The sequence below is a fragment of the Camarhynchus parvulus genome, unplaced genomic scaffold (assembly GCF_901933205.1).
Source record: "Camarhynchus parvulus unplaced genomic scaffold, STF_HiC, whole genome shotgun sequence".
Taxonomy (NCBI): domain Eukaryota; kingdom Metazoa; phylum Chordata; class Aves; order Passeriformes; family Thraupidae; genus Camarhynchus; species Camarhynchus parvulus.
Genome location: NW_022148212.1, coordinates 11,838 through 35,065, shown reverse-complemented (window position 1 = coordinate 35,065; position 23,228 = coordinate 11,838). Strand labels below are relative to the sequence as shown.

The window sequence follows — 23,228 nt, the reverse complement described above, 5'->3', positions numbered from 1 at the left end:
TCATTGGGATTTTTCGGGGTTTTGGGGATTTTTTCTGGAATTTGTGGGATTTTTGTAGGTATTTTTGGGGTTAGAATTTGGGATTTCTTTGGGGACTTTTTTTTTTTGGAGTTTTGGGGATTTTTTGGGGTTTTGGAGAGGGGCATTTTTGGGATTTTTTTTTATTTTTGGGGGTTTTATTGGGATTTTTTGGGGAATTTTTTGGGATATTTTTCGGGATTTTTTGGGGCTTTTTTTTTGGGGGATATTTTGGGCTATTTTTCGGGTTCTTTGGGGACATTTTGTTGGGATTTTTAGGAATTTTTTAGATATTTTGGGGAATTTTTTGGGTTTTGGGGACGTTTTTCAGGGTTTTTGGGGACATTTTGTTGGGATTTTTTGGGATTTTTGGGGGATATTTTGGGACATTTCTCTGCTGTTTTTTTCACTATTCTCCACGCTGGTTTTTGGGATATTTTTTCGGATTTTTGGGGCTTTTTTTGGGGATATTTTTGAGCTATTTTTAGGGGTTTATTGGGACATTTTGTTGGGGGTTTTAGGATTTTGTTAGGATATTTTGGGATATTTTTGGGACATTACTCCACCATTTCTGGCCGCTATTCCCACACTGGTTTTTTTGGGCTATTTCCACCATTTTTGGCGCTATTTTTCACACCAGTTTTTTGGACATTTTGTTGGGATTTTTTAGATTTTTTTGGGGGATATTTTCCGGGGTTTTGGGGATATTTTTTTTGGGGTTTTTAGGATATTTTGTGGAATATTTTTGGGGGTATTTTGGGGATATTTTGGGACATGACTCCACCATTTCTTTAGCGCTATTCCCACGCTGGTTTTGGGGCTATCTCCACCATTTCTGGCGCTATTTTCACGCGGTTTTTTTGCATTCTTTCCCTCTTTCCCCCGTCCCAGGCTGACTCCGGGGGCGCCGTGACCTGCGGGGGGTTCCCGGGGGGCCGCTGGGTGCAGTTCGGGGTTTTTTGGGGGATTTTTTGGGGGTATTTTTGGGGTTTTTTGGGCTATTTTTACTGATTTTTTTTTTTTTGGGGCCTATTTTGGGGATATTTTGGGTTTTGGGGGGACATTTTTGGGGGTTTTTTGGGACATTTTGTTGCATTTTTTAGGAATTTTTTAGATATTTTTAAGGGGATATTTTAGGGATTTTGGGATATTTTTCAGGGTTTTTTTGGGACATTTTGTTGGGATTTTTTAGGATTTTTTTGGGGATATTTTTTCGGGGTTTTTTAGGATATTTTGTGGATATTTTGGGACATTTCTCCACTGTTTTTTTCACTATTCTCACACTGGTTTTTTGGGCTATTTCCACCATTTTTGGCGCTATTTTCACGCAGTTTTTTGGGACATTTTGTTGGGATTTTTTAGGATTTTTTGGGGGATATTTTCGGGGTTTTGGGGATATTTTTTTGGGGTTTTTAGGATATTTTGTGGAATATTTTGGGGGTATTTTGGGGATATTTTGGGACCTTACTCCACCATTTCTTGCGCTATTCCCACGCTGGTTTTGGGGTTATATCTCCACCATTTTTGGCGCTATTTTCATGGGTTTTTGCATTGTTTCCCTCTTTCCCCATCCCAGGCTGACTCGAGCGCCGGACCTCTGCGGGTTCCCCGGGGCCGCTGGAGTGCAGTTCGGGGTGCTGAGCTTGGCGGCTGGGCTGCAGCGGCCCCAACGCCCCCGCTGGCTGGCAGCCTGGCGACGGGCGGTGCCTGGTGGCTGTAGCGGGCTCCCCGCCCGGCGCCTTCCTCAGGGGAGCCCCGGGACCCCCTGACCCCTCGGCCGAGGGTCGCAGCATCTGCTACGTGAGAGACCCCAACCCTCCCCCAAAAAAATCCCGGAAAAAATCCCATCAAAATCCCCCCAAAAATCCCCTAAAATCCCCAAAAAACCCCCCCAAAATGCCCACCACCCAAAACTTTGCCCTAAGAATCCCCCCAAAATCCCATTAAAATCCTGTAAAATCTGCCCAAAACTGCCCCAAAAAATCCCGTAAAAATCCCCAAAAAATCCCCTAAAAATCACCAAAAATCCCCCAAAATGCCCATAAAAATCCTGTGAAATCCAAAAACTGCCCTAAGAATCCCCAAAATCCCCATTAAAATCCTGTAAAACCTGCCCAAAACTGCCCCAAAAAATTCCCCGTAAAAATCCCCAAAAAATCCCCTAAAATCACCAAAAATTCCCCCCAAAATGCCCATAAAAATCAAATGAAATCCACCCAAAACTGCCCCTAAAAATCCCCCCAAAATCCCATTAAAATCCTGTAAAATCTGCCCAAAACTGCCCCAAAAATTCCCGTAAAAATCCCCTAAAAATCACCAAAAAATCCCATAAAAATGCCCATAAAAATCCCCAAAAATTCCACTCAAAATCGCCCCAAAATCCTGCCCAAACTCCACCCCCAAATACCCGAAAATCCCGGAAAAAATCCCATAAAAATCCTGTAAAATTCCCCCCAAAAATCCCCCCAAAAATCCCCTAAAAATCACAAAAAAAATCCCAAAAATTTCCCCCAAAATTCCATAAAAATCCTGTAAAATCCGCTCAAAACTGCCCCCAAAAATCCCCTAAAATCACAAAAAAATCCCATAAAAATAATGTAAAATTCCCCCCAAAATCACCTAAAAATTACAAAAAAATCTCCAAAAAAATCTCCCCAAAAATCCCATTAAAATCCCACAAAAATCCCCCCAAATTCCCCAAAATCCCAAAAATCCCCAAAAATTCCACTCAAAATCGCCCCAAAATCCCGCCCAAACTCCACCCCCAAATACCCAAAAATCCTGGAAAAAATCCCATAAAAATCCCCCAAAAAATCTCCCCAAAATTCCCCCAAAAATCTCATAAAAATCCTGTAAAATCCCCCCAAAATCCCCTAAAAATTACAAAAAAAATCTCCCCAAAAATCTCATAAAGATCCCAAAAAAATCCCATAAAAATCCCCCAAAATGCCCATAAAAATCCTGTGAAATCCACCCAAAACTGCCCCTAAAAATCCCCCCAAAATCCCATTAAAATCCTGTAAAATCTGCCCAAAACTGCCCCAAAAAATCCCATAAAAATCCCATAAATATCCCGTAAAAATCCCCAAAAAACCCCCAAAAATGCCCATAAAAATCCCATAAAATTCCCTCAAAACTGCCCTAAAATCCTGCCCCAAACCCCTCCCCCAAATACCTGAAAATCCCGGAAAAAATCCCATAAAAATCCCCCCAAAAAAACTCCCCAAAATTCCCCCAAAAATCTCATAAAAATCCTGTAAAATCCCCCCAAAATCCCCTAAAAATTACAAAAAAAATCCCATAAAAATCCCCAAAAAAATTTCCCCAAAAATCTCATAAAAATCCTGTAATATCCCCCAAAAATCCCATAAAAATCCTGTAAAATCCGCTCAAAACTGCCCCCAAAAATCCCCTAAAAATCACAAAAAAATCCCCAAAATATCCCATAAAAATCCCCAAAAAATTCCCCACAAAATGCCCCTAAAAATCCCATAAAAATCCTGTAAAAATCCCAAAAAAATCCACTCAAAATCGCCCCAAAATCCTGCCCAAACTCCACCCCAAAATACCCGAAAATCCCGGAAAAAATCCCATAAAAATCCATTAAAATCCCCCAAAAATCCCCCAAAAATCCCCTAAAAATCACAAAAAATCCCCAAAAAATCTCCCCAAAATCCCCCAAAAATCTCCAAAAATTCCTTCAAAACCACCCCAAATCCCCTCCCCAAACTCCTCCCCCAAAATACCCAAAAATGCCCCCAAAAAATCCCCCCAGAACTCCCAATAAAATCCCATAAAATCTGCTCAAAACTGCCCCAATAAATCCCATAAAAATCCCATAAAAATCCCCCAAAAAATCCCCAAAAACTCCCATAAAAATGCCATAAAATCCTCTCAAAACTGCCCCAATAAAAATCCCTTAAAAATCCCAAAATTTTCACAAAAATTCCCTCAAAACTGCCCCAAAATCCTGCCCCAAAATGCCAAAAAATGCCCCAAAAAATCCCTTTAAAATCCCCTAAAAAATCTCCCCAAAAATCCCGAAAAAAATCCCATAAAATCCCCTCGAAACAGCCCCAAAATCCTGCCACGAACACCACCCCAAAATACCCAAAAATGCCCCCAAAAATCCCCCCAAAATCCCATAAATATCCCATTATAATCGCATAACAGCCGCTCAAAACTGCTCCAAAAAATCCCATAAAAATCCCATAAAAATCCCATAAAAATCCCCCAAAAAATCCCATAAAAATCCTGTAAAATTCCCCCCAAAATCCCTAAAAATTACAAAAAAATCCCCAAAAATATCTCCCCAAAAATCCCATAAAAATCCCAAAAACTCTGCTCAAAGCCACCCCAAAATCCTGCCCCAAACCCCTCCCCAAGATGCCCAAAAATCCCGGAAAAAAATCCCATAAAAATCCCCCAAAAATTCCACTCAAAATCGCCCCAAAATCCTGCCCCAAAATACCCAAAAAGTTCCCCCCCCCAAATTTCCCCCGCCCCTCCCCCTGCCCCTCCCCCACACAAAATTTAAACCCCGCCCCCAATTCTGACCCCTCCCCCTCATTCTGACCCTGCCCTCATTCTGACCCCGCCCCCATTTCCGACCCCACCCGTCCCCATTGACCACGCCCCATTGACCCCCTCACTCAGACCCCTCCCCCTTATTCTGACCCCTCCCTATCATTCTGACCACGCCCCCACTCTGACCCCGCCCCTTATTGAGACCCCGCCCCCATTTCTGACCCCTCCCCCTCAGTCCCCCTCATTCTGACCCTGCCCCCATTCTGACTCCGCCCCTCCCCATTGACCAGGCCCCAATTATGACCACGCCCCCTCACTCAGACCCCTCTCCAAACCGTGACCCCGCCCCCAATTTTGACCCCGCCCCCATTTCTGACCCCTCCCTATCATTCTGACCACACCCCCATTCAGACCCCACCCCCTTTACTAAGACCCCCGCCCCCATTTCTGTCTCCGCCCCTCCCCATTGACTCCGCCCCCATTTCTGACCCCGCCCCCTCATTCTAACTCCGCCCCCTGTCTGTGGCCCCTCCCCCTCCAGGCTGCGGCTCCATGAGGGGCCCCCCAAACCCTGACCCCGCCCCCCAAACCTTGACCCCGCCCCCTCACTCCTGACCCCACCCCTCATTGTGTTTCCTCCCCACCAAACCCTGACCCCTCCCCCCATTTCTGACCCCGCCCCCATTTCTGACCCCGCCCCCTCATTGTGACCCCGCCCCCATTTCTGACCCCGCCCCCTGACTCTGGCCCCTCCCCCCGCAGGCTGCGGCTCCATGGGGGCCCCGTGCCTAACCGCTGGCCCCTGGGGGTCTCCCTCCTGGGGAAAAATATTGCATGGGGGCCCTGCTGGGGGGGGGCTGGGTCCTCACGGCCGCCAGCTGCTTCCTGGGGTGAGTACTTAATTCATTAGCCGTTAATTAGTGGTTATTAGTAGTTATTAGTAGTTATTAATGGGAACTAACCCGGAATTAGTCTGAAATGTTAAAAAAATTGCATGAAATTAACCCAAATTAACCCAAATTCACCTCCAGCTGCTTCCTGGGGTGAGTACTTAATTCATTAGCCATTAATTAGTGGTTATTAGTAGTTATTAGTAGTTATTAATGGGAATTAACCCAAAATTAATCAGAAAATTTTTTTTAAAATTGCATGAAATTAACGCAAATTAACCCAAAATTCACCTCCAGCTGCTTCCTGGGGTGTGTCACTTAATTAATTATTCATAATTAGTGCTAATTAATATTTATTAGTAGTGATTAATGGGAATTAGCCCAGAATTAACCCGAAATTTTTTTTTTAATTGCATCACAATTAACCCAAATTAAGCCAAAATTCCCCCTCCAGTCGTTTGATTGGGTGGGTAATTAGCATGAATTACCATTCATTAATATTCGTCACTGATAATCAATGCTAATTAATGATCATCGAACCCAAAATCGCCCGAATTTCCCCCAAATTTCCCCAAAATTTTCCCCGTAGGGCTCAGGACCCCGAGGCCTGGGAGGCGGAGCTTTGGGGGGCGGAGCTTGGAGGCCCCACCCCTTCTCCTTCTGGCCCCTCCCCCTCCCCTTCAGACCCCTCCCCTTCCCATCTTGGCCCCTCCCCTTTATTTGGCCCCGCCCCCTCTGCCCCCTCCTCTCCCCCAAGCTCCTCCCCCTCCCCTTGTGGCCCCGCCCCCTCAGGCCCCTCCCACTTCCCTGCCCCCTCCCCTTTAATTGGCCCCTCCCCATCTGGCCACGCCCCATCAGGCCCCTCCCATCCTGGCTCCCCTGAATCTTCCCATTCTGACCCCGCCCCCTCAGGCCCCTCCCCCTCCCTTGGCCCCGCCCACCCCGACCCCTCCCGTTCTGACCCCGCCCCTCCAAGCCCCGCCCCCCGCGGGTCCCGCCTCCACCTCCACGGGGCCTTTGCGGGGGCGGGGCCTGAGGGGGCGGGGCCGGACCTGGCGCTGCTGAAGCTCCGCCCCTCGCCCACCTGGGGGCCGCACCTGAGGCCGCTCTGCGCCCCCTACCGGGGGCACCTGGCCACGCCCACCCTGCCCCCGGCCACGCCCACCGCCTACCGGGGCACCTGCTGGGCGCTGCTGCCAGGTGAGGGGGCGGGGCTGGGCTGGGACACGCCCACCATGGGCCTGGGCGCACCTGGGGGGCACCTGGATCGCTTTATGGCACACCTGGGCACACCTGGATCATACCTGGGCACCTTGGATCACTTTTTGGCACACCTAAGGGGTACCTGGGCACACCCGGGGCACACCTGGGCACACCTGGGCACACCTGGATCACTTTATGGCACACCTGGGCACACCTGGGGCACACCTGGGCACACCTGGATCACTTTTGGGCACCTTGGATCACTTTATGGCACACCTGGGCACACCTGGGCACACCTGGGATCACTTTTGAGCACACCTGGGCATATCTGGATCACTTTTTGGCACACCTGGGCACACTTGGGGCACACCTGGATCACTTTTTTGCACCCTCAGATCAATTTTTGGCTCACCTGGGCACACCTGGGGCACACCTGGGTCACTTTGGCACCTTGGATCACTTTTTGGCACACACCTGGGATCACTTTTGGGCACCCTCGGATCACTTTTTGGCACCCCTGGGCACACCTGGGCACACCTGGATCACTTTTTGGCACCCCGGCTCACTTCTTGGCACACCTGGGGCACACCTGGGCACACCTGGATCACTTTTTGGCACCCCGGCTCACTTTGTGGCCCCCCCCAGACCCCGGGACCCACCTGGATCCGCCCGGCCCCCCCGCTCACTTTGTGGCCCACCCCAAACGGCGGACACCCCCAAAAACCCCAAAGTTTCTGCATCAACGGCACCCACGGCCAGGTCCCCAGACCCCCAAAGAAAACTGCATTTCGGGGGAAAGCCCATTTCGAAAATTCAGGATTTTCAGGGAAATTCGGGGATTTTCAGGGAAATTCGGGGGAAATTTGGGGAATTTTGAGAGATTTTGGGAGGAATTTTTTGGGTTTTTTTTTTTGAGAAATATTTGGGAATTTTGGGAGAAAATTTGGGGGATTTTGGGAGATTTTGGGGGGATTTTTGAGGGAAATTTTGGGGGAATTTTTGGGAAAATTTGGGGGAAATTTGGGGAATTGTGAAAGAATTTGGGGGTATTTTTGAGGGAAATTTTGGGGGAATTTCTGGGGGAATTTTGGGGGAAATTTGGGGGATTTTTGAGGGAAAGTTTGGAGGAATTTTGGGGGGAATTTTGGGGAATATTGGAAGAAAAATTTGGGGGATTTTGAGAGAATTTGGGGGGATTTTTGAGGGAAATTTTGGGGGAATTTTTTGGGGAAATTTTGGGGAAAAATTTGGGGGGATTTTTAAGGGAATTTTTGGGGAATTTTGAGGAAAATTTGGGGAAAAATTTGGGGAATTTGGGGAATTGTGAGAGATTTTGGGGGGATTTTTGAGGGAAAGTTTGGAGGAATTTTTGGGGGAATTGTGGGGAAAATTTGGGGAATTTTGGGAGATTTTGGGGGGAATTTTTTGGAGTTTTTTTTGGGAAATTTTTGGGACTTTTGGGAGAAAATTTGGGAGATTTTGGGGGCATTTTTGAGGGAAAGTTTGGGGGAATTTTTTTGGGAATTTTGGGGAAAATTTGAGGAAAAATTTGGGGGATTTTGAGAGATTTTGGGGGGAAGTTTTTGGATTTTTGGGGGGAATATTTGGGAATTTGGGGGAGAAAATTTGGGGGATTTGGGGGAGAATTTGGGGTAAAATTGGGGGGAAATTTTTCAAAATTTTGGGAGATTTTGGAGGAATTTTGGGGGGAAAATTGGGGGGATTTTGGGGCTGATTTGGGATTTAATTTTGGGGGATTTGGGGAATTTTTGGGGGATTTTGGGATATTTTGAGGCGATTTTTGGGGTACTTTGGGGCGGTTTTGGGGGTTGATTTTGAGGTAATTTTGGGGCGATTTTTGGGGCAGTTTTGGGGCAGTTTTTGGGGTATTTCAGGGTGGTTTTGGGGCCGTTACTGGGACCATTTTTGGGGTATTTGGGGCCGGTTTTGGGGTAATTTGTGGCAATTTTTGGGGGGATTTTGGGGTATTTCGGGGCTGTATTGGAATTGATATTTCGACCATTTTGGGGGGTATTTTGGGGGCGGTTTTGGGGTATTTTGGGGCCATTTTGGGGCAGTTTGGTGTTGATTTGGGGCCATTTTTGGCCCATTTTGGGGGCACCATTTTTGGGTTATTTTGGGGCATTTCAGAGCGGTTTTGGAGCCATTCTTGGGATGATTTTTGGGAGACTTTGGAGCTGGTTTCGGGGGATTTTGGAGCCATTTTTGGGGTTGATTTTGGGGCAATTTTGGGGGATTTTGGGGCCCACTTGGGGTTAATTTTTCCGTGGTTTTTGGGGTGTTTTGGGACCATTTTTGGGGCTATTTTTTTGGTATTTTGAGGCGAATTTTGGGGTGGTTTTGGGGCTATTTTGGGGTCGATTTGGGGGCTATTTTGGGGCCATTTAGGAGTTGATTTTTGGGCAGTTTTTGGGGCTGTTTTGGGGCCGTTTTTTGGGGTATTTTTGGGCCAGTTTTGGGGCCATTATTGAGTCAGTTTTTAGGATATTTTGGGGCAATTTTTGGGGAATTTTGGGACCATTTTGGGGGAGCTTTCAGGTTCATTTTGGGGCCATTTGGGGGTTGATTTTGGGGCAATTTTGGTGTATTTCAGGGTGGCGTTTTTTGGTATTTTGGGGCCATTTTTGGACATTTCAGGACCCAAATTAACCCGGTTTTTTTTTGGGGGGTCTCCTCCCCAGGAGGAATTTTTGGGGTCCCCCCTGGCCTGCGAGGAGCGGGGCCTGGGGCCGATTTTGGGGCCATTTTTGGGGTCAATTTTTGGGGTATTTCAGGGTGTTTTTTGGGGTATTTCAGGGTGGTTTTTGGGGCAGTTTTTGGGGGTGGTTTTTGGGGATATTTTTTAGCAATTTTTGGCGTGTCTGCGTTGATTTTTTGAGCATTTCAGGACCCAAATTAACCCAGGTTTTTTTTTGGGGGTCCCCCTCCCCCAGGAGGAATTTTTGGGGTCCCCCCTGGCCTGCGAGGAGCGGGGCCTGGGGCTGATTTTGGGGCCATTTTTGGGGGGATTTTGGGGTATTTCGGGGCTGTATTGGAATTGATATTTTGACCATTTTTGGGGGTATTTTGGGGCGGTTTTTTTGGTATTTTGGGGCCATTTTTGGACATTTCAGGACCCAAATTAACCCGGTTTTTTTTTGGGGGGTCTCCTCCCCAGGAGGAATTTTTGGGGTCCCCCCTGGCCTGCGGAGGAGCGGGGCCTGGGGGCCGATTTTGGGGCCATTTTTGGGGTCAATTTTTGGGGTATTTCAGGGTGGTTTTTGGGGCAGTTTTTGGGGGTGGTTTTTGGGGATATTTTTTAGCAATTTTTGGCGTGTCTGCGTTGACTTTTTTGAGCATTTCAGGACCCAAATTAACCCAGGTTTTTTTGGGGGGTCTCCTCCCCAGGAGGAATTTTTGGGGTCCCCCCTGGCCTGCGAGGAGCGGGCCTGGGGGCCGATTTTGGGGCCGTTTTTGGGGGCAGTTTTTGGGGGCAGTTTTTGGGGTATTTCAGGGTGGTTTTGGGGCCGTTACTGGGACCATTTTTGGGGTATTTGGGGCCGGTTTTGGGGTAATTTGTGGCAATTTTTGGGGGGATTTTGGGGTATTTCAGGGCAATTTTGGGAGGGATTTTGGGGTGGTTTTTGGGGTATTTCAGGGCAATTTTTGGGGGGATTTTGGGGGTGGTTTTTGGGGTATTTCAGGGCAATTTTTGGGGGGATTTTGAGGTTCCTTCCCAGGCTCAATTTTCAGGGCATTTTCTAGGATTTCAGGACCCCAACTAATTCATGATTTTTTTTTGGGGGGGTGCCCCCAGGAGGAATTTTTGGGGTCCCCCTGGCTGCGCGAGGAGCGGGGCCTGGGGCTGATTTTGGGGCCGTTTTTGGGGGGATTTTGGGGTATTTCGGGGCTGTATTGCAATTGATATTTTGACCATTTTTGGGGGTATTTCGGGGCGGTTTTTTTGGTATTTTGGGGCCATTTTTGGGCATTTCAGGACCCAAATTAACCCGTTTTTTTTTGGGGGGGTCTCCTCCCCAGGAGGAATTTTTGGGGTCCCCCCTGGCCTGCGAGGAGCGGGGCCTGTGGTTCCTGCTGGGCGTGGCCGCCCCGCCCCCGAGCGGGCGTGGCCCCCCCAGGTTCACCTGGGTGCCCCCCCAGGAGCGCTGGATCGCCGGCGTCGCGCGCGAGGTTCTGTTCGCCGAGACCCCCCCGGACCCCCGGGACGAGGAGAGCGAGGAGCGCCAGGGGGACCCCGAATCCGCCGGGGACCCCGAATTTGGGGGAAATCCCGAAATTGGGGGAAATCCCGAATTTGGGGGAAATCCCGAATTTGGGGGGGTTTGGGGGCACCTGAATGGCTCCGGAAGCTCCGAAAACCCCGGAAATTCGGGGATCCCTGAGAATTTGGGGACCCCCGGAACCCCAGGAAACCCAGAAAATTCGGGGACCCCCGAAATTTTGGGGACCCCTGGAAATTTGGGGACCCCCGTGACGTCCCCAGAGCCCGAAATTTCAGGGACCCCCCCAAATATTTTGGGGACCCCTCCGGAAATTTGGGGCGACCCCGAGGCCTGGGCTGAGCCCGAACCCCCTCGGGACCCCGAAATTGGGGGGGGGCCCCCCTAAAAACCAATGTGGGCGGAGCCTCCGGTGTGGGCGGAGCCTCCGGGGTGGGCGGAGCCTCCAGATGAGTTCAAGGTGTGGGCGGAGCTCAGGAAGGGGGCGGAGCCTCGCGGTGCATGATGGGAACTGCCGGGGACAGCGCCAGGTGAGGGGGGAGGGGCCACACCTGGGGGGGGAGGGGCCGGAAATGCCCAAATTTGGGGGAATTTGGGGGAATTTTTGGCGGGAAATTTTTTGGGGTTTTTTGGGGAATTTTTGGGGGGATTTTTGGAGAATTTTTTTGGGAGATTTTTTTGGGGGATTTTGGGGAATTTTTGGGGGATTTTGGGGAAATTTTTGGGGGAATTTTTGGGGATTTTTGGGGAAATTTTTGGGGGGATTTTGGGGAATTTTTTGGGGATTTTTGGAGAATTTTTTTTTTTTTTTGGGGAGATTTTTTGGGGGATTTTGGGGAATTTTGAGGAATTTTTTGGGGGAAATTTTTGGGAAATTTTTTGGGATTTGTGGGGAATTTTTGGGGGAGATTTTTTGAGGATTTTTGGAGGGAAACCCACCGGTTTTGGGGCTTTTGGGGGAATTTTGGGGGTTTTTTGGGGCAATTTGGGGGTTTTTTGGGCAAACGGTGATGGATCTGCACAGAGCCCGCCTCGGGTCTGGGGGTTTTTTTGGGGTTCCCGAAAAAATTTGGGGGTGACCCCGCCCAAAAATGGCATTTTGGGGGTTCCCAGACCCCAAAAAAAGCCAAAATTGCCCCAAATTTAATCCTCGGGAGGGGCAAAAAAATCTAAAAAAAAAAAAAAAAAAAAAAAGAAAAACTAAAAAATCTTTCCCCAAAAAAATCCCCCAAAAAATGCAAAAACCCCAAAAAATCCCAACATCTCCCCCCAAAATAACCCAAAAAATCCCAAAATTCCTCCCGAAAAAACCCAAAACGCCCCTAAAATAAAAAAGAAACCCAAAAACCCCAAACCGCCCCAAAACGCAACAAAAAACCCCAAAACTTCCCCAGAATAACAAAAAAACCCCAAAAAATCCCAAATCCCTCCCAAAAACCCCAAAAATAAAAAAGAAAAGCAAAAAACCCCAAATTGCCCCAAAACCCAAAAAACGCAAAACAAAATAACCCGAAAAAATTCCCCCCCAAAATAACCAAAAAAACCCCCCCAAAAACAAAAAAAACTTCCCCAAAAAACCCCCCCAAAATCTCCCCAAAAAATCCCGAAAAATCCCGAAAAAATGCCAAAATCCCTCCCGAAAAAACCCCAAAACGCCAAAAATGAAATGGAAACCCCAAAAAAACCCCAAACCGCCCCAAAACGCAACAAAAAACCCCAAAACCTCCCGAAAAAAACCCCAAAAATCGCCCCAAAAATTCCCCCCCTCCCCGCCCCCCCCCACCCCTTTTGTCGCGCTCCCACCCGGAAGCGCTTTGGCCCCGCCCCTTTGTTCCCCGCGCCCCCAGCCAATCAGCGCTGGGCCCTCCCCGGAAGCCCCGCCCCCTCTGGCGGAAGCCCCGCCCCCCGGCCGGTCCTGGCGCCGCCGCCGCTCCCAGGTGAGGATCGGGGACCCCTCCCCACCCCCAAAAATCGACCCCGAGCCCTTCCCCCCACCCCGAGACCCTTCCCCCCACCCCCAGGCCCCTCCCCCAACCCCCCCATTAAAAAATTTGGGGAAAAAACGGGAAAAAAAAAAGAGAAAAAAATGGGGGAAAAAAAGGGGATTTTGGTCGCCCCTCCCCCACCCGGAATGGAGAAAATTCGCCCCCCAAAAAAAAAAAAATTTGGGATGCGGGGCCCCTCCCCACCCCAAAAATTTGGGGAAAAAACGGAACAAAAATGAAAGGGGAAAAACGGGGAAAAAAATGGGGAAAAAATGGGGAAAAAATGGGGAATTCCCGCCCCTCCCCCACCCCCAAAATGAAGCCGGGGGAGTCCCCGAGCCCCTCCCCCAACCCCGAGGCCCCTCCCCCAATCCCCCCACCCCCAAAAACAAAATTTGGGGAAAAAAAGAGAAAAAATGGGGAAAAAAAGGGGAAAAAAAGGGGAAAAAAGGGGATTTTGGTCGCCCCTCCCCCCACCCGGAATGGAGAAAATTTTCCACCCCAAAAAAATTTGGGATGCGGGGCCCCTCCCCCACCCCCCCAAAAAAATCCCCAAAAATAAAAAGAGAAATGGCCAAAAATTCCCCCAAAAATTCAAAAAAAAAGGAATTTCCCGCCCCTCCCCCACCCCTAAAAACTCCCAAAATTCCCCCAAAAATTCCCCCAAAATTTGGGATTCCAGCCCCTCCCCCACCCCCCCAAAAAATCTCCCCAAAAATCCCCGAAAAAATGAAACAAGAAAAGGCCAAAAAAATCCCCCAAAAATTAAAAAAAAAAAAGGGAATTTCCCGCCCCTCCCCCCACCCTGAAATTCCCCAAAATTCCCCCAAAATTTGGGATTCCGGCCCCTCCCCCACCCGCTCCAAAAACTGCCCAAAAAACCGAAAAGAAAATTAAAAACAAAAAAAACCAAAAAAAATCAAAAAAAAGGGAATTTTTCAGCCCTACCCCACCCTTAGAAAAACTCGCTGGAATTCCCAAAATTTCCCCCAAAAATTCCCCAAAAATTTGGGATTTTGGCCCCTCCCCCGCTCCCCCAAAAATTCCCCAAAATCCCCCAAAAATTTCCCCAAAAATTCCCCAAAATCCCCAAAAAGTCTCCCCAAAAACCCCAAAAAACCCCAAAATTCCCCAAAAATCCCCCAAAAAAATTCCCCAAAAATCGCCCCCAACATTTCCCTAAAAAACCCAAAAAATCTCAAAAATTCCCCAAAAAATCTCCCCAAAAAACCCCCAAAAATGTCACGAAAAACCCCCAAAAATTCCCCAAAAAAAAATCCCCAAAAAATCTCCCCAAAATCCCCCAAAATTTCCCCAAAAATCCCAAAAAATCCCCAAAATCCCCCAAAAATTTCCCCAAAAAATTTCCCCAAAATTTCCCCCCAAAAACCCAAAAAAATCCCCCAAAAATTCCCCAAAATCCCCCAAAAAATCTCCCCAAAAAAACCAAAAAAATTCCCCAAAAATCCCAAAAAAATTCCCCCAAAATCCCCAAAAATTTCCCCAAAAATCCCCAAACAATTCCCCAAAAATCCCCCCAAAAATTCCCAAAAAAACCCCAAAAAATTTTCCCCCCCAAAAATTCCCCCCCAAAATTCCCCCAAATTTGGGCATTTCCGGCCCCTCCCCCCCCCAGGTGTGGCCCCTCCCCCCTCACCTGGCGCTGTCCCCGGCAGTTCCCATCATGCACCGCGAGGCTCCGCCCCCTTCCTGAGCGCCGCCCACACCTTGAACTCATCTGGAGGCTCCGCCCACCCCGGAGGCTCCGCCCACTCCACCCTGAGCTCACCTGGAGGCTCCGCCCACATCTGGAGGCTCCGCCCACTCCTGGATCTCACCTGGAGGCGCCGCCATGTCCTGCCCGGCCACGCCCCATGACGTCATCACCACACCTGGTGATGTCATCTCCTCCTCGGACTCCTCCCACGACGCGCCTGATGACGTCACCGCCGCCTCAAGCCCCGCCCACCGCTCACCTGGTGACGTCACCGCCCCCTTGAGCAGACCTGGAGCCAATCGCGACTCACCTGGTGACGTCACCGTCCCCTCAAGCCCCGCCCACTATTCACCTGGTGATGTCACCGCCCCCTCTGACACACCTGGTGACGTCATTGCCCCCACAAACCCCACCCACTACTCACCCGGTGATGTCACCACCCCCTCTAACCCCGCCCACTACTCCCCTGGTGACGTCACCACCCCCTCTAACCCCGCCCCTGACACACCTGGTGACATCACCGCCCCCTCTAACCCCGCCCAAGACTCACCTGTTGACGTCACCGCCCCCCCAAACCCCGCCCCCGACGCCCCCGGCCCCTCCCCCCGGGCGGCCCCGCCCTTCCCGTGCCCGTCGTGCCGCTGCCTCCCTCCCGCGGCTGGCCGTGCACCTGCGCTCGCACACAGGTGAGCGCCCGCTGGGCTGCCCGCAGTGCCCCAAGGCCTTCGCCGACCCCTCCGTGTTCCGCAAGCACCTGCGCGGCCACGCGGGGCTGCGGCCGCACACCTGCGGCACCTGCCCCAAGGCCTACGCCGAGCGCAAGGACCTGCGCAACCACCTGCGGGCGCACACGGGTGAGTGAGTGACACGCCTGGGATACACCTGGGCACACCTGGGCACACCTGGGATACACCTGAGATAGGTGAGACACACCTGGGCACACCTGGGCACACCTGGGCACACCTGGGATACACCTGAGATAGGTGAGACACACCTGGGATACACCTGAGATAGGTGAGACACACCTGGGATACACCTGGGATACACTTGGCACACACCTGGGCACACCTGGGCACACCTGGGATACACCTGGGATAGGTGAGACACACCTGGGATACACCTGGGCACACCTGGGGGGGTAAAAATACAACTGAGATACACCTGAGATACACCTGAGACACCCCTGGGCACACCTGAGATAAGTGAAACACACCTGAGATACACCTGGGATACACTTGGCACACGCCTGGGCACATCTGGGTACACCTGGGATACACCTGAGATAGGTGAGACACACCTGGGATACACCTGGGCACACCTGGGCACCTGCCCCAAGGCCTACACCGAGAGCAAGGACCTGCGCAACCACCTGAGGGCGCACACGGGTGAGTGACACACGTGGGGAGATAGAGACACACCTGGGGCACACCTGGGGCTAAAGGAACAGACCTGGGGCACACTTGGGGAGATAGAGACACACCTGGGGACACACGTGTGACACACCTGGGGAGATTGGAACACACCTGAGGACACACCTGGGGGGATAGAGACACACCTGGGACACACCTGGGGAGGAGAGGACACACCTGAGGACACACCTGGGGGTGATGGGACACACCTTGGTGCTAAAGAGACACACCTGGGACACACCTGCGTGTATGGGGACACACCTGGGGGTATAGAAACACACCTGGGGCACACCTATGACACACCTGGGACACACCTGAGCAGGATGGGACACACCTGGGACACACCTGGAGAGGAGGGGACACACCTGGGGCACACCTGAGCAAGAGAGGACACACCTGGGACACACCTGAGCAGGATGGGACACACCTGGGACACACCTGGGGAGATAGAGACACACCTGGGGCACACCTGGGACTAAAGGGACACACCTGGGGCACACTTGGGGAGATAGAGACACACCTGGGGACACACGTGTGACACACCTGGGGGTGATGGGACACACCTGGGGGGATAGAGACACACCTGGGGCACACCTGAGCGGGATGGGACACACCTGGGACACGCCTGGGGCTAAAGGGACACACCTGGGGCACACCTGGAGAGGAGGGGACACACCTGGGGCACACCTGTGACACACCTGGGGCACACCTGAGCAGGAGAGGACACACCTGGGACACACCTGGGGAGATAGAGACACACCTGGGGCACACCTGGGGCTAAAAGGACACACCTGGGGCACACTTGGGGAGATAGAGACACACCTGGGGACACACGTGTGACACACCTGGGGGGGTAGAGACACACCTGGGGAGGAGAGGACACACCTGGGACACACCTGGGGCTAAAGAGACACACCTGGGACACACCTGGGACACACCTGGGACACACCTGGGGCACACCTGGGGCACACCTTGGTGCTAAAGAGACACACCTGGGACACACCTGGGGCTATGGGGACACACCTGGGGAGGAGAGGACACACCTGGGGACACACCTGGGGCACACCTGGGGACCTGAGCACACCTGTGTTCCAGGTGAGCGGCCGTACCTGTGCGCGGAGTGCGGCAAGAGCTTCGGCCGCTCCTCGTCGCTCTCGTGCCACCAGCGCATCCACGCCGCCGCCAAACCCTTCCCGTGCCGCACCTGCGGCAAGGCCTTCACGCAGCTCTCCTCCTACCAGAGCCACCAGAGGGTCCACACAGGTGAGGCCCCCACAGGTGACCTTCGGGAATTTTTTGGGATTTTTTTGGGGATTTTTTATGATTTTTTAATGATTTTTTAGTGATTTTTGGTGGATTTTTAATGATTTTTAAAATGAATTTTTGGGGGATTTTTTGGGAAATATTTGGGGATTGTTCCTACAGGTGAGTCCCACCAGGTGAGGTCATACAGGTGAATTTTTTGGGATTTTTTGGAGGAATTTTTGGGGTATTTCTGGGAATTTTGGGGCCTTCACGCAGCTCTCCTCCTACCAGAGCCACCAGAGGGTCCACACAGGTGAGGCCCCCACAGGTGACCTTCGGGGATTTTTTGGGGATTTTTTTGGGGATTTTTTGGGATTTTTTATGATTTTTAATGATTTTTAAATGATTTTTTAGTGATTTTTGGTGGATTTTTAATGATTTTTTTAATGAATTTTGGGGTTGTTTTTGAGATATTTTTGGGGATTGTTCCCACAGGTGAGGTCACTCAGGTGAGTCCCACCAGGTGAGGTCATACAGGTGAATTTTCAGAGTTTTTTGGGATTTTTTTGGGATTTTTTAGGAATTTTTTGTGGAATTTTAATGATTTTTTAAATGATTTTTTAGTGATTTTGGGGGAGTTTTTTGTGATTTTTGGGGATTTATTTATGATTTCAGTGGGATTTTTTTAAATTATTATTTTTGGGGAATTTTGGGGGGAACTTTTGAGATTTTCTGATTTTTTGGGGAATTTTCGGAGAGGTTTTGGAAATCTTTTATGATTTTTTAATGATTTTGGGGGATTTTTTTGGGGGTTTTTTTAGAGATATTTTTGGGATTTTTTTGTGGGATATTTTTAAGAATTCAAGGGATATTTTTGGTGATATTTTTGGGAATTTTGGGAATACTTTTAGGAATTTTTTGGGGATATTTTTAAGAAAACTCAAGGGATATTCTTGGGGATTTTTTGGGGACATTTTCAGGAATTTTTGGGGGATATTTTTAAGAACTTGAGGGATATTCTTGGGGATATTTTGGGGAATTTTGGGTATTATTTCTAGCAATTTTTTGGAGGATATTTTTAAGAACTTGAGGGATTATTCTTGGGGATATTTTTGTGAATATTTGGGGAGATTTTTAGTAATTTTTGCGGAATATTTTTAAGAACTCAAGGGATATTTCTGGGAATATTTTCAGGAATTTTTGTGGGATATTTTTAAGAAAACTCGAGGCATAGTCTTGGGGATTTTTTATGAATTTTGGAGAATATTTTTAAGAACTCGAGGGATATTCTTGGGGATATTTCTGGGAATTTCGGGGAACATTTTGGGGGATATTTTTAAGAACTTGAGGGATATTTTTGGGGATATTTTTGGGATTTTTTGCGGGATATTTTTAAGAAAACTTGAAGGATATTTTTGGGAGTTTTGGGGAATATTTTGGGGGGATATTTTTAAGAACTCAAGGGATATTTCTGGGGATATTTTTGGGATTTTTTGCGGGATGTTTTTAAGAAAACTCGAGGGATATTTTTGGGAATTTTGGGGAACATTTTTGGGGAATATTTTTAAGACTTCGAGGGATATTTCGGGGAACATTTTGGGGAATATTTTTAAGACCTCAAGGGATATTTTTGGGGATATTTTTGGGATTTTTTGCGGGATATTTTTAAGAAAACTCGAGGGGTATTCTTGGGGATTTTTTCGGGAATTTCGGGGAACATTTTGGGGAATATTTTTAAGACCTCGAGGGATATTTTTGGGGATATTTTTGGGATTTTTTGCGGGATATTTTTAAGACTTTGAGGGATACCCTTGGGGGTTATTTTTTTACCCCACAACCCCTCAATCTCACCCCACCAACACCCCCTCCCCCCCCCCCATTTCAGGCGAGCGCCCCTACCTGTGCCCCCAGTGCGGCCGCACCTTCGGCGACCCCTCGAGCTTCCGGCGGCACCAGCGGGCGCACCAGGGCGTGAAGCCGTACGGCTGCGGCGACTGCGGCAAGGCCTTCCGGCAGCCGGCCGACCTGGCCGTGCACCGGGCGACGCGACACCGGGCGAAGCCCTGGCGCTGGGGGGCGACTGCGGCAAGGCCTTCGTGGCCTCCTGGGACCTCAAGCGGCACCGCCTGACGCACTCGGCCGAACGGCCGTGGCGCTGCGGCGACTGCGGGAAGGGCTTCGGGGAGAGGGCGGCGCTGGGCAAGCACCGGCGGACGCACTCCGGGGAGAGGCCGTTTGCGTGCGGGAGGTGCGGGAAGGGGTTCGGGGGCGCCTCGGGGCTGAGGAAGCACGAGAGGACGCGCGGCAGGGAGGAGGGGGGTGCGGGGGAGGGGGGCAATATGGCCGCCGGTAACATGGCGGAGGGTGGGGGGAGCAGTATGGCTGCCGGAGCTAATATGGCTGAAACTGGGGGAAATAATATGGCTGACGCCAATATGGCTGACTCCAATATGGCAGCCGTTGGGGGGAGCAATATGGCCGCCGGAACTAATATGGCTGAAACTGGGGGAAACAATATGGCTGGCGCCAATATGGCTGACTCCAATATGGCTGGCGCCAATATGGCTGACGCCAATATGGCGGCCGTTGGGGGGAGCAATATGGCCGCCGAGCTAATATGGCTGAAACTGGGAGAAACAATATGGCTGACGCCAATATGGCTGCCGCTGGGGGAAACAATATGGCTGCCGTTGGGGGGAGCAATATGGCCGCCGGAGCTAATATGGCTGCCATTGGAAAAAACATGGCCGGCACCAATATGGCTGACACCAACATGGCTGCCATTGGGGGAAAAATCGTGGCTGGCACCAATATGGCCGCCAGCAATATGGCGGCCGTTGGGGGGAGCAATATGGCTGCCAGCGCAAATATGGCTGACACCAATATGGCTGCCGTGGGGAAAAACAAGATGGCGGCCGGTAATATGGCTGCCAGCACCAATATGGCCGCCGCTGGGAGAGGCAATATGGCCGACACCAACATGGCCGACACCAATATGGCCGCCGGTGGAGAGAGCAAAATGGCCGACACAAATGTGGCCGCCATGTTGGAAAACAAAATGGCCGACGCCAACATGGCCGCCGGAAGCAACATGGCCGCCGGAAGCAACATGGCCTCGGAATCCAAGATGGCGCCGGGGCCCCGCCCCTTTTCCTGCCCTCTCTGTGGGCGGAGCTTCGCCTCGGGGGCGGGGCTGAGGCGGCACCAGCGACGTCACGGCCCCGCCCCCTCCGGCACCGCGTAGGCCCCGCCCCCAGGCGGGAGTGGGCGGGGTTTGATTGGCGGGGAAATGGGCGTGGTTTGTTTGTGGGCGGGGTCAATAAACGCTGAGTCAGCAACAGCGGCTGAGGCTGAATTTGGGGGGGGCGGGGACCCAAAATTCCCCAAAACGGCCCCAAAATTCCCCCCGAGTTCCGGAAAATGTCCCAAAAATTCCAAAATATCAAAAAATTCACCAAAATCCCCCCCAAATTAACCCAAAAATTCCCCACAAAATTCACGGAAAATTCTCAAAATTCACTAAAAATGCCCCAAAAAATCCCCTGAAAATGCACCCAAAATGGACCCAAAATTAACCCAGAAATTCCCCACAAGATTCACGTAAAAAATTCACCAAAAATTCGCCAAAAAAATCCCCTCAAAATTCACCCCAAATCCCCCAAAATTAACCCAGAAATTCCCCACAAAATTCACTACAAAATCACCAAAAAAATCCCCTCAAAATTCACTAAAAATGCCCCAAAAAATCCCCTCAAAATTCACCCAAACTGGCCCAAAAATTAACCCACATATTCCCCAGAAAATTCACGAAAAATTCACCAAAAAGTCCCAAAAAAAATCACCTGAAAATTGACCCAAAATTCACTAAAAATGCCCCAAAAAATCCCCTCAAAATTCACCCAAAATCCCCCAAAATTAACCCAAAAATTCCCCACAAAATTCCCCAGAAATTCCCCAAAAAATCACCTGAAAATTGACCCAAAATTCACTAAAAATGCCCCAAAATTCCTAAGTGTCCCAAAATTGCCCCAAAATCCATCAAAATCCTCAAAAAATGCTCCAAAACTCCCAAAATATTCCCCAAAAAACCCTGAAGTTCCAGAAGCCATCAAAATTTCCCAAAATTGATAAAAATGGCCCCAAAATGGCCCCAAAATTCCCCAAAAAATCCCTGAAGCTCCAAAGTTCATCGAAATTTCCCCAAAATTCCCCAAATTGCCCCAAAATCTCCCTGAAATTTCTCTTGGAGCACCTGAGACCCCAAAATCCCCAAATTTCTCCCCAAAATCCCCCAAATTCCCTCCCTGAACCCAAAAGTCTTTGAAACGCTGTCAAAAAAAATTCAAAAAATTAAAAAAACCCCAAAATTCTCCCCAAAAATCTCCCCAAAAAAAAAATTCCTGAGAGTCCCAAAATTGCCGAAATTTCCACCAAAAAATCCCCAAAATCCTCCAAAAAAATCCCCAAAATTCGCCCTAAAAAATCCCGAGAGCGCCTGGGAACCCAAAATTCCCCAAAATCCCCAAAATTCCACCAAAAAATCCCCAAAATTCTCTCAATTCCTCCCCCCCAAAAAAATTCCAAAAATCCCGGAAATTCCACCCGAAAAACCCCAAAATTCTGGAAAAAAAAAAAACAAAACCCCAAATTTCCCAATTTTCACCCCAAAAATTCCCTGGGAGAACCTGAGGACGCAAAATCCCCAAATTTCCCCCAAATTTCTCCCCAAAAACCCCGAAATGGCCCAAAATTCCCCCCAAAAATCCCCCAAACCCTCCAAAATCCCCCAAAAATCCCCAAATTCCCCCCCAAATCCCCTCAATTCTCCAAAATCTCCCCCCAAAAATCCCAAAAATCGCCCCAAAATCCCCCAAGAAGCCCCCCCACAAAAAAACCCCAAAATCTCCCGAAATGCCCCAAATTCCCCCAAAAATCCCCAAAAATCCCCCCCAAAAATATCCCCCAAATCCCTTCCCCCACCCCATAAAACCCCCAAAACCCCAAAATCCCCCAAATCCCCCCAAAAACCCCAAAAACCTCCTTAAGCCCCTCCCACAAAAATCCCCCATTAAGCCCCTCCCCCACCCCATCAAAAACCCCCAATTCCCCAAAATTCCCCCCCAAAACCCCCAAATCTCCTGAAAACCCCCCAAATCTCCCAACTTTACCCAAAATCCCCCCAAAAAACCCAAAAAACCCCAAAAATTCCCCCCAAAATCTCCCCAAAAACCCCGTGAAAACCCCAAAATCCCCAAATTCTCCCCCAAAACCCCAAAAATCGCCCCAAATCCCCAAAAACCTCCTTAAGCCCCTCCCCCCAAAAATCCCCCATTAAGCCCCTCCCCCACCCCATCAAAAAATCCCCCAAACCCCAAATTCCCCAAAAAACCCCAAACCCCAAATTCCCCCCCAAAATCCCCAAAATCCCCCCAACCCCTCCCCCACCCCAAAAACCCCCCAATATCCCCTCTTAAGCCCCTCCCTCTCCAAGCCCCTCCCCCCTCCTCCAAGCCCCGCCCCCATTCCCGCCGCAGCCCCCTTGCCGCAGCCCCTCCCCCTCCCCCCCCCTTTCCCCATCCTCGCCCCTCCCCCTCCCAATCTCTGACCCCTCCCCCATCTCTGGCCCCTCCCCCATCTCTGGCCCCTCCCCCTCCCCATTTCTCTCCCCTCCTCCCCATTCCTGGCCCCTCCCCCCATCTCTGGCCCCTCCCCCACAATTTCTGGCACCTCCCCCCCCATTCCTGGCCTCGCCCCTCCCCTGCGCATCTCTGGCCCCTCCCCCATTTCTGGCCCCTCCCCATCTCTGGCCCCTCCTTTCCCCATCCCCGCCCCTCCCCCCCATTCCTGACCCCTCCCCCCTCCAATCTCTGGCCCCTCCCCCCCTCCGCATCTCAGGCCCCTCCCCCTCCCTCTCAGGCCCCTCCCCCCGTCCGCAGCCGCAGCCGCCGCCGCAGCCCCCGGGCCGCCCTTCCCCCACCCCCTCCCCCCCCCCC

The 23,228-nt window shown here is 50.3% G+C and overlaps 1 protein-coding gene across 1 annotated transcript; it reads left to right on the top strand.

Moving 5' to 3' along the window:
• The first annotated feature begins 14,716 nt into the window (after positions 1 to 14,716).
• LOC115916178 (zinc finger protein 668-like) lies at positions 14,717 to 19,851 on the top strand. The gene is given in 6 exon segments (XM_030969868.1): positions 14,717 to 14,843; positions 14,917 to 15,435; positions 17,086 to 17,253; positions 19,121 to 19,299; positions 19,302 to 19,599; positions 19,706 to 19,851. Coding segments are annotated over 6 exon segments (1,437 nt in total).
• Positions 19,852 to 23,228: the final 3,377 nt, after the last annotated feature.